General features: G+C 37.6%; 1 protein-coding gene across 3 annotated transcripts in view; it reads left to right on the forward strand.

Moving 5' to 3' along the window:
* Positions 1-15,409, forward strand: part of LOC130295337 (nuclear receptor subfamily 2 group F member 5-like) — a 120,497-nt gene that overhangs the window by 58,638 nt on the left and 46,450 nt on the right. For 2 of the 3 annotated variants that reach the window (XM_056545986.1, XM_056545985.1), the window contains exon 2: positions 3,658-3,726. In XM_056545986.1, the coding sequence (XP_056401961.1) occupies positions 3,696-3,726 (31 nt within the window). In that variant the 5' untranslated portion in view covers positions 3,658-3,695. Of the gene's footprint in view, positions 1-3,657; positions 3,727-15,409 lie in introns of those variants that run through there. The other variant, XM_056545983.1, reaches the window with a different exon arrangement.

The following is a 15,409-nucleotide window of genomic DNA, read 5'->3' on the forward strand; positions in this document are numbered from 1 at the left end:
CCCACCTTCGTCACCGGTAACTTGTATTGCCACCCACCGCACCACTCTGTCACCGGGTCACTTTCAGGACTCCTGATGCTGCTGCTGCCACCTCCAGGCTGTCTAATTCTGCCACCATATGTTCTCTTCATGCTGATGTCAGCTCCAAGCTGCCTCATACTGCCTCCATATGTTTTCCTCATGATGCTGCCCCCTCCAGGCTGTGTCATTCAGCCACTATATGGTCTCCTCATGCTTCCAACTCCAGGTTGTGTCATTCAGCCACTATGTGGTCTCATCATGCTGCTGCCAACTCCAGGCTGTGTCATTCAGCCACTATATGTTCTCCTCATACTGCCGCCACCTCCACGCTGTGTAAATCAGCTACTATGTGGTCTCCTCATGTTGCTGCCACATCCATCCACGCTGTGTCATTCAGCCACTATGTGGTCTCCTCATGCTGCCGCCAACTCCAGGCTGTGTCATTCAGCCACTATATGCTGCCGTCAACTCCAGGCTGTGTCATTCAGCCACTATATGGTCTCCTCATGCTTTCGCCACCTCCGCACTGTGTCATTCGGGCCTCTATATGTTCTTCTCATGCTTCTGCCCCCTCCAGGCTGTGTCATTCAGCCATTATATGTTCTCATCATGCTGCCGCAAACTCCAGGCTGAGTAATTCAGCCACTATATGCTGCTGCAATTCCAGGCTGTGTCTCCTCATACTGATGCCCCCTCCAGGCTGTGTCATTGCGCCGCTCTGCGACAGTAATTCTAATAGTGACGCCTCTGATCTGCATGTCATACTGAATAACAGTATTATCTCACTAACCCAGCACACACCCTGTGCAAGTTAAAGCAAGGCAAAGTGTTCTACACCCCTATTGAGGCTTTCTGTAGGACAGAAATAGCCATTTTTAATAGCAATTTGCCACAAATAAATTAGGACAGAAAAAATCGTCTGAATCTAATTTTTCTAAAATTTGCTCATTTCTAGTGGTGAGTAACAACTTTATATTTAATCAGCTTTGTTCAAGACCAGTGAAATAAATGGGTTGTTGTTAAAAGACCCAGATTGTTGGGTAAGAGTGGGCAAACCAGGTGTATCCTGTGCATGTACCAATAAAGCAGGAAATAGTAGATTTAAGATGGCAGGACTTTCTAGTGCTATCTACAAGGATAGAACAACATGTCTAGTTTAGGACCTAGCTGTAAAACTACAACATGTAGGATGGGTGTCCAGCTACTGCTACTGTGTGTGTCCTTGTTCCACATAATATCTATCTGCATAACAAATACTTTACTGTCATTTTAATGTGAAACAATTCTAATTATCAGACTATTTTTGGATTGTGAAATGCCACTCTCGTTTCAACTTGTTTCCCAAGACCTCATAGCTTCACTGGCAACCATCCATACGTTTCGAGGGACAATTTTAGAACTGTTGTTTGAAGTTGGCAGGTAGGCACAAAAGTGAAATACAATGTAGCAAAATGTTAGAGATTCGAGTGGTGGAAAATGTTGGCAAAGGCAGGGTAGCAGCTGGAACCCAAATTTTTTGGCTGGTATTTATACCGTAAGGGATTTGTTTTGATAATGACGTTAAAATCTGTAATGGGCATTAACTGAGTGTGTAGGCTGGAGAAACAGGCTAAAGAAAAGAAGAGAAGAATAGTAAAAACTATTAAGTATGTAAGTGGAGAAAACTTTACTCAAAGAATCTGTCCAAAAAGATGAAGAAGTTTACCCTAGGTACCAGGCTGAAGAAAGGTCAACTTTACACTAGAAGCCCAGAAAGGTCTCAACTTTGATGATCCTTACTTTATTATACATTGCTCCAGTCCAAAACTTCAAAACACACACACACACACACATATATATATATATATATATATATATATATGATAGCATGTAGACACCAAAAATGATACGTCCTAGCAGAGTGATAGACCTAGGTTTGTAAGGGTATTGTCTAAATGATGAGCAATCCAAAGAACCTTTGAGTAGAACCAGAGTTTGGTCAGAACTTTGATAAAAGTTCGGCTTGGCTAGAACTTGAACTTCAGGCGGTTTAGTTTGGAAGAACCGTTTAAAATAACTTCATTCACATGGCAGAAAGGGGAAGAGGGAAGAAAGCAGGAAAGAGCAATAAGGGTGATGTCAGAGCCACAGAGTCTATAAGCACAAAGCTTCAGCAGCCATTTCAGAGATAGCAGATGTTAGGTGAAGATCTCTGTGAGGGACTCTAAGCAACACAAACCAGAAGTAGGAGTGTTCTGCATATGTTCCGTCAGTGCAAACTCTGTTTAAATTCTTTTTCGCTCTACACTTATTGTAAGAGCAGTGCATAGAGGGTTTTATGTCAATTTTGTGCACTTTCTAGTATGCCAAACTTGTTGCTTTGCCCCAAAATAGGAATCACTTTTACAGCTTGTAAAAAGTCACTTCACTTTCCAGACACAAACCCTGTTTCTACTCCCAAAAAGGCATACATTTTGTTTTGGACTACATGAAAAAAGCCATTGTTTCCTTTGATACATCTGTGTGCATATCAACACCGGCAGGCATCTGCCTCCAAATGGGAATTTTTGACCAAAAACATAAGTTTTTTTTTCTAGTGTAGTGCGTTATTATTCAACCTGTTAGTTACCACCAGGTACCATTTTTACCCATAGCCATGCATGATTCTGTAACTTTGAAACTAACTTTACGTGACAGCTTAGAACTGCATAGATACATTCCTAGGTGGCTTTATGGTGTTATATAGGGCTTTTAGGGTTCAATGTAATACAAACATTTTTGGCTGTTGGTAAAGTACAGATTCTGACAGAACTAGTTTAGTCAGAAGCAGAACTAGTTTAGTCAGAACCAGAACTTTTTACCAGCGTTCGGTAAACTGGCAAAACATGTACGTCCTGTGCTTGTTAAGAGACCTTAAAACAAGCTCAAGACCTGAGCTTGCTTCATTCGCACAATGAGTACCGGCTGATTTTACCAGCCAGCACTCACCGTTATTAGCCCTTTGGATGCTGTACTAAATGCATCTAAAGCCGGCCATTTCAGTGTATTCTTTTGCTCCCCAGCCGCAGCGCGGGTGTTTAAATGGAGTCCAGAGTGCCCCCCCCCTTTACTTCCTGATCATCTGCTCTTCTTATACAGTCTGCCTAAAACCAGACTGTATAAGCAGAGCACTGATATCACTGCTATACAATAGCATAGCACTGAACAGTAAAAGCAATCTAATGATTGCTTGGACTAGTCCCCTTCGATGACTTAAAAAGTGTAAAAAAATAAATGTTATTAAAAGTATAAATATCAAATGTTTACTAGTTGCCCTTCCTTGGTCCACTTTTGGTACCCCAAAAGAACAGCCATTTTGAAGACGTCAAAGTCACTCAGATCCATACGTTTTTCCATTTTGTTGTGTTTCTCCACATGTGAAGTAGCTAACAGCAGAGAGTTGTGTGCAGTCTAAGTCAATAACACGAATGTATAGATTGATTATAAGTACTTGTTTCTGCATAGTTACCTGTCACTAACACTATGCTGACAACAATGAGACAGTTACTATGCAGCCGAAGGGAATGAATGATGACTTTATGTCTAAATTTAGGTCTTCCAGCAAGATACAATGACATCTGATGACATCCATATAGAAGTCTTTTTCTTTATATACAGATCCCTCTGAGAGAGAAAGAGAGAAGCTCGTAGTTTTGATGTTCTGCCTTCCTGAGAAGACAGCAAAAGGTAAGTGATGGTCTGTTGGGGGCATTTATAATAGACCCAGGTGATACAGTAGTATAAAGATTTGTGATATTGGGCCCAAATGCCAACCTACGGTATGCTTTGTGACCGTATGCTGGGCTGTCTGTTAATTTAAATACACATTGAACCAGCTGTAGCAAAACTACAACTCCCATCATGCCCAGACAGCCAAAGGCTGTCTGGGAATGATGGGAGTTGTAGTTTTGCAACAACTGGAGAGCCGAGGATTGGTGAACAATGACGTAGGGGATGAAAAAACTTTACATGGCGGGAATATTCCTCCAGCGCCTAATTCCGCTGCAGCAGAGTCCCATTGATTTCAATGAGATTGTGCTGCAATGTGCACAAGGCGGAAATCCCGATTCCAGCATCCACAGAAAGAATAGACATGTCTATTTTTTTCTGCAGATTCCGCTTATAGAGGAGCGGTCCTAGCACCTGCCGGAACATTCACATGTGCAGAATGTCCGCTCGTGGTTACATGAGGCTGCGTTCACATCACAATTTCTCCATCCGACTTGAGTATACGATTTTATAACTAAAAATTGTATAAAATCGTATATAAGTCGGATCCATGGACCTCCATCAAAAAATCGGATTCATTACACACATCCGATTTGATCTGCATCCGATTTCACACGATTTTTGTTCGGGTCTGAAATCGGGTTTGACCACGATTTCAGACCTGAACAAAAATCGGGTGAAATCGGATGCAGATCAAATCGGATGTGTGTAATGAATCCGATTTTTTGATGGAGGTCCATGGATCCGACTTTATATACGATTTCATACGATTTTAAGTTGTAAAATCGTGTACTCAAGTCGGAGGGAGAAATCGTGATGTGAATGCAGCCTAAAACCTAAGTCTGCACAAAAGTGTGACTTTTTGTTTCTGTTCAATGGCGGGACCATTACCAAATGGCTGCAGAGGGTGTCACTTCTTGTTGTAAATTAAAAGGAGTACACCACTGACCAGCGTTCTGAACATTTAGTTCCGAACACTGTGTGTGAGCTGCGGGGGTTGGCCGTCACGCCCCCTCCCATAGACTTGTATTGGGGTGTGTGGCCTGACATCACTGGGGGGCATGGCCGACCCCCGCAGCGCACACACAGTGTTCGGAACTAATGTTCAGAATGCTGGTCAGTGGAGTACCTCTCCTTTCTTTCGGAGTCTTCACCCAGCCTTGACAACATTGGCCTTTCATTGCCATAGATATTTTCTGTCGCATGCAAAGATTTTATTAAAGGGGTTATCCAGGAAAAAAAGTTTTTTTATATATATATCAACTGGCTCCAGAAAGTTAAACAGATTTGTAAATTACTTCTATTAAAAAATCTTATTCCTTTCATTACTTATGAGCTTCTGAAGTTAAGGTTGTTCTTTTCTGTCTAAGTGCTCTCTGATGACACGTGTCTCGGGAACCTCCCAGTTTAGAAGCAAATTCCCATAGCAAACCTCTTCTAAACTGGGCTGTTCCAGAGACAGGTGTCATCAGAGAGCACTTAGACAGAAAAGAACAACCTTAACTTCAGAAGCTCATAAGTACTGAAAGGATTAAGATTTTTTAATAGAAGTAATTTACAAATCTGTTTAACTTTCTGGAGCCAGTTGATATATATAAAAAAGTTTTTTCCTGGAATACCCCTTTAATGTCTTCTTCTTCAGCATAAAAAAAAATGGAAAAATGGAGAGCCATGAGAGATTTGTCATTGCCTCTAACTCTATGTCTGACAGTGGGGGTGAAGACAAGATTTTATAATTACACAGGGCAGTTCACAAAAAGGCTAGGCTGTTCCGCAGCAGCCAAGTATGTAACTCTACAAGCTCCGAAAGTTCATTTTATTACAAGTCTCATTTGTTGCTTGTCATTTGTTTCTGGTCCCAAGTAATAAAGGAGCATTTCCACCCATTATTTAATGACACAAGAGGGTAGTAGTCAGTATCTGTGTGTAAATATAGAAGAGAGTTTATAATGAAATAAGAAAAATACTCTAGGCTATAATACTTTGGGGCAGGCTGCACAAAAAATAAGTAAATTATAAAACTTCCCATTTGGGTCTGACAGTTATAACCTTTAAGAGAACATACTGTTCCCCAGTACGTATCTGGTCCCTGGGCTTAAAAATGTTATCCAGAATAGAAAAAAAGCGAATTTCTTCCAAAAATAGCACCACAACTGTCCTCAACATGGCTCCATTCACCTCAATGAAACTGAGATGCAATACCACACACAACCCGAGGACAAGTGTGGCACGGTTTAACCCCTTAATGACCAAACCCATTTTAACCTTAAGGACCAGGCCAATTTTATTTTTGCGTTTTCGTTTTTTCCCTCTTGCCTTCTGAAATCCATAATTCTTTTATATTTCCATCTACAGACCCATATAATGGCTTTTTTTTTTGCGAGGCCAATTGTACTTTGTAATGAAACCTCTCATTTTGCCATAAAATGTACGGCGAACCCAAAAAAAAATTTTTTAGGGAGGAAATTTTAATTGAAACCACAATTTTGCACATTTGGAAGGTTTCGTTTTCACACTGTACACTTTACGGTAAAAATGACATGTATTTTTTATTCTGTGGGTCAATACGTTTAAAATGATACCCATGGCTAGATACTTTTATATTTTTGAACCGCTTAAAAAATATCTATAACTTTTTGCACAAAATCAGTAATCTAAAATTGCCCTATTTTTACCACCTATAACTTTTTCATTTTTCCGTATAAAGGGCGATATGAGGGCTCCTTTTTTGCACCGTCATCTGTACTTTTTATTGATATCACATTTAAAACATAAAACTTTTAGATAATTTTTTTAACAAAATGGGACAGAAAAAGCATTTTTACGTTTACGCTGTTCTCCGTACGGGATCATTAACATTATATTTTGATAGTTTGGACATTTACGCATGTGGCGATACCAAATATGTTTATTTTAAAAAAATTACGCTTTTTGGGGGTAAAATGGGAAAAACTGACAATTTTTATTTTTATTGGGGGAGGAGATTTTTCACTTTTTTTTTTACTTTTAATTTTTACATTTTTCAACTTTTTTTTAAACACTTTTTATGTCCCCATAGGGGACTATCTATAGTAATCATTTGATTGCTAATAATGTTTAGTGCTATGCATAGGACATAGCACTGATTAGCGTTATCAGTGAACGTCTGTTCTGGTCTGCTCGATCTAAGAGATGCCGGGAGACGGACGGAGGCAGGTGAGGGGACCTCCGTCCGCCATTACAGATGATCGGATCGCCGGGGCAGCGCTGTGGCCGATCCGATCATCTATTTTAACATGCGTATTGCCGCTGATGCCGTGATCTATAATGATCACAGAATCTGAGGGGTTAATGGCGGACATCCGCACGATCGCAGATGTTGGCCATTACCGGCGGATCCCCAGCTGCTAATAGCAGCTGGAACCTGCCGTGTATGATGCAAACACCGTTCCGATGCTCGCGGTCATACACAGGGCGTAAATGTACGTCCTAGTGCACAAAGTACCGCCAAACCAGGATGTACATTTGCGTCCGTGGTCGTTAAGGGGTTAAAAAAATATTTGCTTGGTTTTTCAAATTTTGAATAACCCTTTTAATGAAAAGTCTAAACTGCTGGGTCCCCATGGAAGTGTTTTAATGTAGGATGGATTCACCCATTCTGATGTTTATTTTTAAGAGGATCTCTCAGTTCTTCTGACGTGTTTTGTAAAAAACTAACATGTTATCTCTATTCTGTGGGGCGATACAATTAAAATGATACCCATTTACATGTACTGTACTTTCTATTACTTTCTATTACTGTACTGCTTTTATTTGCACTGCAACCTGTAATTTTTATTGGTACCACCTTTGCACCTTTATGACCTTTTGATCTTTTTATTCTATTTTTTTCTGGGATCTAATGTGACCAAAAATCACCAATTTTGGACTTTAAAACTTAAAAAAAAAAAAAAAAATGTTTTATGTTTACACCAATCAACCGCAGGATCATAGATTCTGCTCTGACATTTTTATTTATTTAAATAAACTATTGACGCGTTTCGGAAACTTTCGATTTTCGAAAGTTTCCGAAACGCGTCGATAGTTTTGTGGACTCTTCGTGCCCCCATAGTGACACCACTATCAGTTACTCACAACATCGAGCTACTTACCACGAGGACGGAAGCTGGTTGAGACGCTACCGGACGGAGCGTTCTCCCGCTATCCCTGTTTGAGGACCATCACCCCGAGAAAGTGACGTCCCCGATCAGCAACGGACATCAGGTACCTATTTCTATCAGAACGCTAATATTTTACCTGAGCGGGAGGCAACTAGGAACCTCTTTTTTATTACAATTTGCAGCGCTGGAGCACCCTCAAAACGGGCCCACTGTGGAAAAACGTCTTCATCTTGTACTCCCAGAAAGTGCCGCAATACAATTACATTCTCCAGTAATATAAAGCATATTCCATTTTAGGTACTTGAGTGGCTATTACCCATTTCATTATTTATAATAACCACTCGTTCACTTATTAAAAAATCTTTTTGTGTTCACATTCCAGAGGACCACTGCTCCAGTCCAATACCATACTACTAATTGCAATGTAGGACACTGTTCCATTCAGTCCTTTTTTCCATCTAACTACTGCTATTTTTCCTAGCGCGTACTCCTATTTTCTCTAGATTTGGAAATCACTTCTATTAAAAATCTTAATCCTTCCGGTACATATCAGCTGCCGTGTGCTCCAGAGGAAGTTCTTTTCTTTTTGAATTTCTTTTCTGTCTGACCACAGTGCTCTCTGCTGACACCTCTGTCCATGTCAGGAATTGTCCAGAGCAGGAGAGGTTTGCTATGGGGATTTGCTCCTGCTCTGGACAGTTCCTGACATGGACAGAGGTGTCAGAAGAGAGCACTGTGTTCAGACTGAAAAGAACAACTTAACTTCCTGTGTAGAATACAGCAGCTGATAAGTACTGGAAGGATTAAGATTTTTAAATGGAAGTCATTTACAAATCTGAATAACTTTCTGGATCCAGTTGATTTTAAAAAATTGTTTTCCACTGGAGTACCTCTTTAAGGAATCAGTCGGCTGATACTGGAGTTTCTCCGTCCTACCTGTTCGTACAGAAGTGCTGCTGTCAATCAAAGTTGTCCTAAAGGTGGGACGCATACAACTACTGTATATGTATAGGCCATTTTGCACTCTTACTGACAGCATCCATGCTAAGGGGTTAAATAGCTTGTCCATCTAAAACAGTTGTCCATCTAGAAGAGTGCAAAACTACAACTCCCAGCATGCCCAGACAGCCAATGGCTGTCTGGGCATGCTGGGATTTGTAGTTTGGCACCAGCTGGAGGTCCACAGTTAACTATGGTCTTGCTTAATCCTACAAAGCTAGGCCCAATGAAAGGAGTTGGTCCTTAGTGGACAATTCTTCCAATTCTCTCTTCGTAAAATGCTATTGAATATGTTTTCCCCTTACAAATAATAGTACAACAGCCTCCCCTGAGACTTCTGCCTGGGTTTGCACTTTTTTTTCTATCTTTTATTACTTTGTTCTTTCCCTTTCTCTCTACACTCCTATGTTTTCTCTTTTCGAGCTTTTTTGTATCCTATGGGATATCTTATTATTTTACACCTATTTCATGCATTATTTATTACCCCTGCGCCTACTATAGAATTCAGATCCATGGCTTGTGAATGAATGAATTGTTTATTATAAGTTACTTCTACTTTACCATATTTTCTTTTATTATCTTTTTCCCCCCCCAGTATATTAATTTGTTACATGCTGTTTTATAGCGACAGGTTTCTGTCGTAGAATATGTATGTATTCTCTTACAAATCTTCAAACAACAACTGAAGCAAACATAAATAAATAAATGAATTAATTAATTAATAAATAAATAAGCAAATAATAAACAAATAAAATAAATACATAATAAATAAATGGTATGTAGATTTAGACCCAGCTCTCTACCTCCAACACCATGCGCACGGACTGGCGTGGGCACCGACAAAAGCACAGATAGAAGAAATGGGAATGTCCAGCGCCAAATGAATCCAACGGAGCACTTTATTGATTAAATACCTCATTAGAGGTACAGGTGACGCGTTTCGGCTCGTGCAATGAGTCTTAGTCATACCATTTTAATCAATAAAGTGCTCCGTTGGATTCATTTGGCGCTGGACATTCCAATTTCTTCTATAATAAATAAATAAACAATTACATCCATAAATTAATTAATAAAAAAAAATAATAAACAAAGAACATAAATAAATACATAATAAATAAATAAACAAATAAATAAATGATGAATAAACAAATACATACATAAATAAATAAATAAACAAAGAAAAATAAATAAATACATAATAAATAAACAAATAAATAATGAATAAATAAATACATAATAAATAAATTAATTCATAATGAATAATTAAATATTTATTAAATAAATAATAAACAAACAAATAAATATTAAACACAATATAAAAAAAATGCAATAATTATATAATAACAAAATAAATAAATACATAATAAATAAATAAATTAATTAATAATAAATAATTAAATCATGGGCAGGTATTACATTAGGACTACAGAAACAGGGTGACCGGCGCTATCTACTGTATAAATATCCCATAATAAATAATTTAATATTTAGTAAATAAATAATAAACAAACAAATAAATACTAAACACAATATAAAAAAATGAAATAATTATATAAATTAAAAATAAATAAATACATAATAAATAAATGAATTAATAATAAATAATGAAATCATGGGCAGGTATTACATTAGGACTACAGAAACAGGGTGACCGGTGCTATCTACAATATAAATATCCCATAATAAATAATTAAATATTTATTAAATAAATAATAAACAAACAAATAAATACTAAACACAATATAAAAAAATGCACTAATTATATAAATAAAAAAATACATAATAAATAAATTAAATTAATTAATAATAAATAATTAAATCATGGGCAGGTATTATATTAGGACTACAGAAACAGGGTGACCGGCGCTATCTACAGTATAAATATCCCATAATAAATAATTAAATATTTATTAAACAAATAATAAACAAACAAATAAATACTAAACACAATATAAAAAATACAATAATGATATAAATAAAAAATAAATAAATACATAATAAATAAATAAATTAATTAATAATAAATAATTAAATCATGGGCAGGTATTATATTAGGACTACAGAAACAGGGTGACCGGCGCTATCTACAGTATAAATATCCCATAATAAATAATTAAATATTTATTAAATAAATAATAAACAAACAAATAAATACTAAACACAATATAAAAAAATGCAATAATTATGTAAATAAAAAATAAATAAATACATAATAAATAAAAAAATAATTAATAATAAATAATTAAATCATGGGCAGGTATTATATTAGGACTACAGAAACAGGGTGACCGGCGCTACCTACAATATAAATATCCCAAGCAGCCTTCCCAATCTCCTTGTAAAACGCTGCATCACACCGAAGGATGTTTAATTTAAAAAAAAACAATTGCTACTTTCACGCAAAGTGTCACAGCACATTTGATAATGTATCTTCAACATTACGTGACCTTTGAACTTTGTGAAAAAAAATTCCTGCCCCATCTAAGCCATTTTGTAGAAGCTGCATGAAGGAATGAGAGATCCACCATCAGAGCATATCCACATCCCCCTGCAGCTGTGTTTTTCTTTCCGTTCATCAGGAGGGATTAGAAATCTCAGCTCACGGAGCATTGCTTCCAAAGTGAAAGGGCAAAAGTTACCCCAGCCTCAAAACACAGGTGTGCAAATCCTTGACAACCGCATCGGCTGGAGACACACTCGCCCACAGCCCTACAAGAGTGACCAGGATTTTCTTAGAGGGTATAAAGTGACCATTGGTATTAGGTTATCTTTGGGATTAAAGAAGCCGAAAAGTATTCTACTGTTTATAAAATACCATAAAAGCTTCTTTTTAGTTTTTTACTTTTTAATCACTGGCCATAAATGAGCAGGTGTAGTACGTTTGTATGTACGTTTGTAGTACGTTTGTATGTCAGTTGAATAGCTTTTTAAAAAATAAAACTAAAAACATAAGTTGTTTATAGTTATTTTTTTATTTCTTTGGTAGTCCAAATTATTTTAATGTATTTAATATTTTATTATGAATTATTATTATTATGTTATACCTTTATTTTAAATATTTAGCATATTTTTATACAAATTTTTTTTAAACTGCTAAATTCATATGTATTTGTTACTTTTTGCTATTAGTTTCATTTATAGTGCTTTTCTTTCAGTCTCTTTACTTTACTTCATTAACCCCTTAAGGACCCATTTTGGCCTTAAAGACAATTTAATTTTTACGTTTTCATTTTTTCCTCCTCGCCTTCTAAAAATCATAACTCTTTTATATTTTCATCCACAGACTAGTATGAGGGCTTGTTTTTTGCGCGACCAGTTGTCCTTTGTAATGACATAACTCATTATATCATAAAATGTATGGCGCAACCAAAAAACACTATTTTTGTGGGGAAATTAAAAAGAAAAACGCAATTTTGCTAATTTTGGAAGGTTTTGTTTTCACACCGTACAATTTACGGTAAAAATGACATGTGTTCTTTATTCTTAGGGTCAATACGATTAAAATGATACCCATTATTACATACTTTTCTATTATTGTTGTGCTTAAAAAAAATCACAAACTTTTTAACCAAATTAGTACGTTTATAATCCCTTTATTTTGATGACCTCTAACTTTTTTATTTTTCCGTATAAGCGGCGGTATGAGGCCTCATTTTTTGCGCCATGATCTGTACTTTTTTTTGATACCACATTTGCATATAAAAAACTTTTAATACATTTTTTATAATTTTTTTTTTAAATAAAATGTAAAAAAAGTAGCAATTTTGAACTTTTTTTTTTTTACGTTCACGCCGTTCACCGTACGGGATCATTAACATTTTATTTTAATATTTCGGACATTTACGCACGCGGTATTACCAAATATGTCTATAAAATTTATTTTTTACGCTTTTTGGGGGTAAAATAGGAAAAAACGGACGTTTTACTTTTTTATTGGGGGAGAGAATTTTTCACTTTTTTTTTACTTTGAAATTTTTTTACATTTTTTTTACACTTGAATAGTCCCCATAGGGGACTATTCATAGCAATACCATGATTGCTAATACTGATCTGTTCTATGTATAGGACATAGAACAGATGAGTGTTATCGGCGATCTTCTGCTCTGTTCTGCTCGATCTCAGACCAGAGCAGAAGACGGCGGGAGCCGGAAGGCGGAAGGTGAGGGGACCTCCGTGCGTCATTATGAATGATCGGATCCCCGCAGCAGCGCTGCGGGCAATCCAGTCATTCATTGAAATCGCGCACTGCCACAGATGCCGGGATCTGTTTTGATCCCGGCACCTGAGGGGTTAATGGCGGACGCCCGCGAGATCGCGGGCGTCGGCCATTGCCGGCGGGTCCCTGGCTGCGATCAGCAGCCGGGATCAGCCGCGCATGACACGGGCATCGCTCCGATGCCCGCAGTTATGCACAGGACGTAAATGTACGTCCTGGTGCGTTAAGTACCAACACACCAGGACGTACATTTACGTCCTGCGTCCTTAAGGGGTTAAAGGGGTTATCCAGGAAAAAAAACACTTTTATATATATATATCAACTGGCTCCAGAAAGTTAAACAATTTTGTCAATTACTTCTATTAAAAAATCTTAATCCTTTCAGAATTTATGAGCTGCTGAAGTTGAGTTGTTCTTTGAAGTGCTCTCTGATGACACCTGTCTCGGGAACTGTCCAGAGTAGAAGCAAATCCCCATAGCAAACCTATTCTCCTCTGTGCAGTTCCCGAGACAGACAGAGATGTCAGCAGAGAGCACTGTTGTCAGACAGAAAAGAACAACTCAACTTCAGCAGCTAATAATTCTAAGAAGGATTAAGATTTTTTAATAGAAGTAATTTACAGATCTGTTTAACTTTCTGGAGCCAGTTGATACATAAAAAAACTATTTTTTCCTGGAATACCCCTTTAATCTAAATTTTTTTTTTCTCTTAACCAAAGACATCCAGTGAAGTCTCAAAAACAAGCACAGGCAACCTCCGGCACTGCAGATGATTTGGACTTTATCTCCTTTGATGCTCTTACAGCCAAAATGATGCCAAAAGCATCATGAGAAATGCAGCCCAAAATATCTAAGGTTACCCATGCCTGCTCTAAAACAAACACATTTTTTTAGAAGGAAAAAAAAAAAAAACCTTTAGGCCTCGTTGACAGAGCGGAATTTCCGAGTGTAATCCGGTGAAAAAAATTTGGCTCAAAAATGTTGTTGCAGCAGAGTCCTGTTGTTTGCAATGAGATTCTGTGCATAGTGCCCATGATGGAAACATCTGCCATGAAAATTACGATTATGCATAGTTACTGATTTCTTTGAAAAGACCACCCTTTTAGAAGATCACTTTTAAATGCTGATTTGGTGGTCTTTTTGGAAAGGTTTCACTGTATTTATTAAAGGGGTACTTCTATTAAAAAAATCTTAATCCTTCCAGTATTTATTAGCTGCTGAATACTACAGAAGAAATTCCTTTCTTTTTGGAACACAGAGCTCTCTGCTGACATCACGAGCACAGTGCTCTCTGCTGACATCTCTGTCCATTTTAAGAAATTGCCTGATGAAGCTGGTTATCCAGCGAAACGCGTTGCATGCCGGGTAAATAAACCATTTTACCTTTGAAGTCCTGTGCGCTGCCTCTATCCTGGTTTGTTCCCTGGAGGGATCCGCTTAATTTCTTCATTTTAAGAACTGTCCAGAGTAGGAGAAAATCCCCAAAGCAAACATATGCTGCTCTAGACAGTTCCTAAATGGACAGAGATGTCAGCAGAGAGCACTGTGCTCGTGATGTCAGCAGAGAGCTCTGTGTTAAAAAATAATAATAATTTCCTCTGTAGTATTCAGCAGCTAATAAGTACTGGAAGGATTAAGATTGTTTAATAGAAGTAATTTACAAATCTGTTTAACTTCCTGGCACCAGTTGATTTAAAAAAAAAAAGTTTTCCACCGGAGTACCCCTAAAGAAGCAGCATGTGGGGGTTGGCATGTCTATAGATTCCATAGTCATACATAGGAGCCATTCTGCCTCTGCTAGGGTATTTAGGCTGCTAGGTCAGCAAACTAAATCTCTGGGTGAAGGGAAGCTTAGCAATTTAAGCAGTGCTTCCCATCCAGGGTGCCTTCAGCTGTTGCAAAACTACAACTCCCAGCATGCCCGGACAGCCAAAGGCTGTCTGGGTATGCTGGGAGTTGTAGTTTTGCAACAGCTTGAGGCACCCTGGTTGGGAAACACTGTATTAAAGGTTGTTTATTGTTACTGATACAGTACCAATCATATCAACAGTTTTGCATATTAAGGTGAAAACACATGATGCATTGGAGTTAGCCATATGAAGTATATACTTCTGAAATGTCGCTGTTAAAGGGGTACTCCGGTGGAAAACTTTTTTTTTTTTTTAAATCAACTGGTGCCAGAAAGTTAAACAGATTTGTAAATGACTTCTATTAAATCCTTCCAGTACTTATTAGCTGCTGAATACTACAGAAGAAATTCTTTTCTTTTTGGAACACAGAGCTCTCT

This window comes from Hyla sarda, chromosome 11 (assembly GCF_029499605.1).
Source record: "Hyla sarda isolate aHylSar1 chromosome 11, aHylSar1.hap1, whole genome shotgun sequence".
NCBI lineage: Eukaryota > Metazoa > Chordata > Amphibia > Anura > Hylidae > Hyla > Hyla sarda.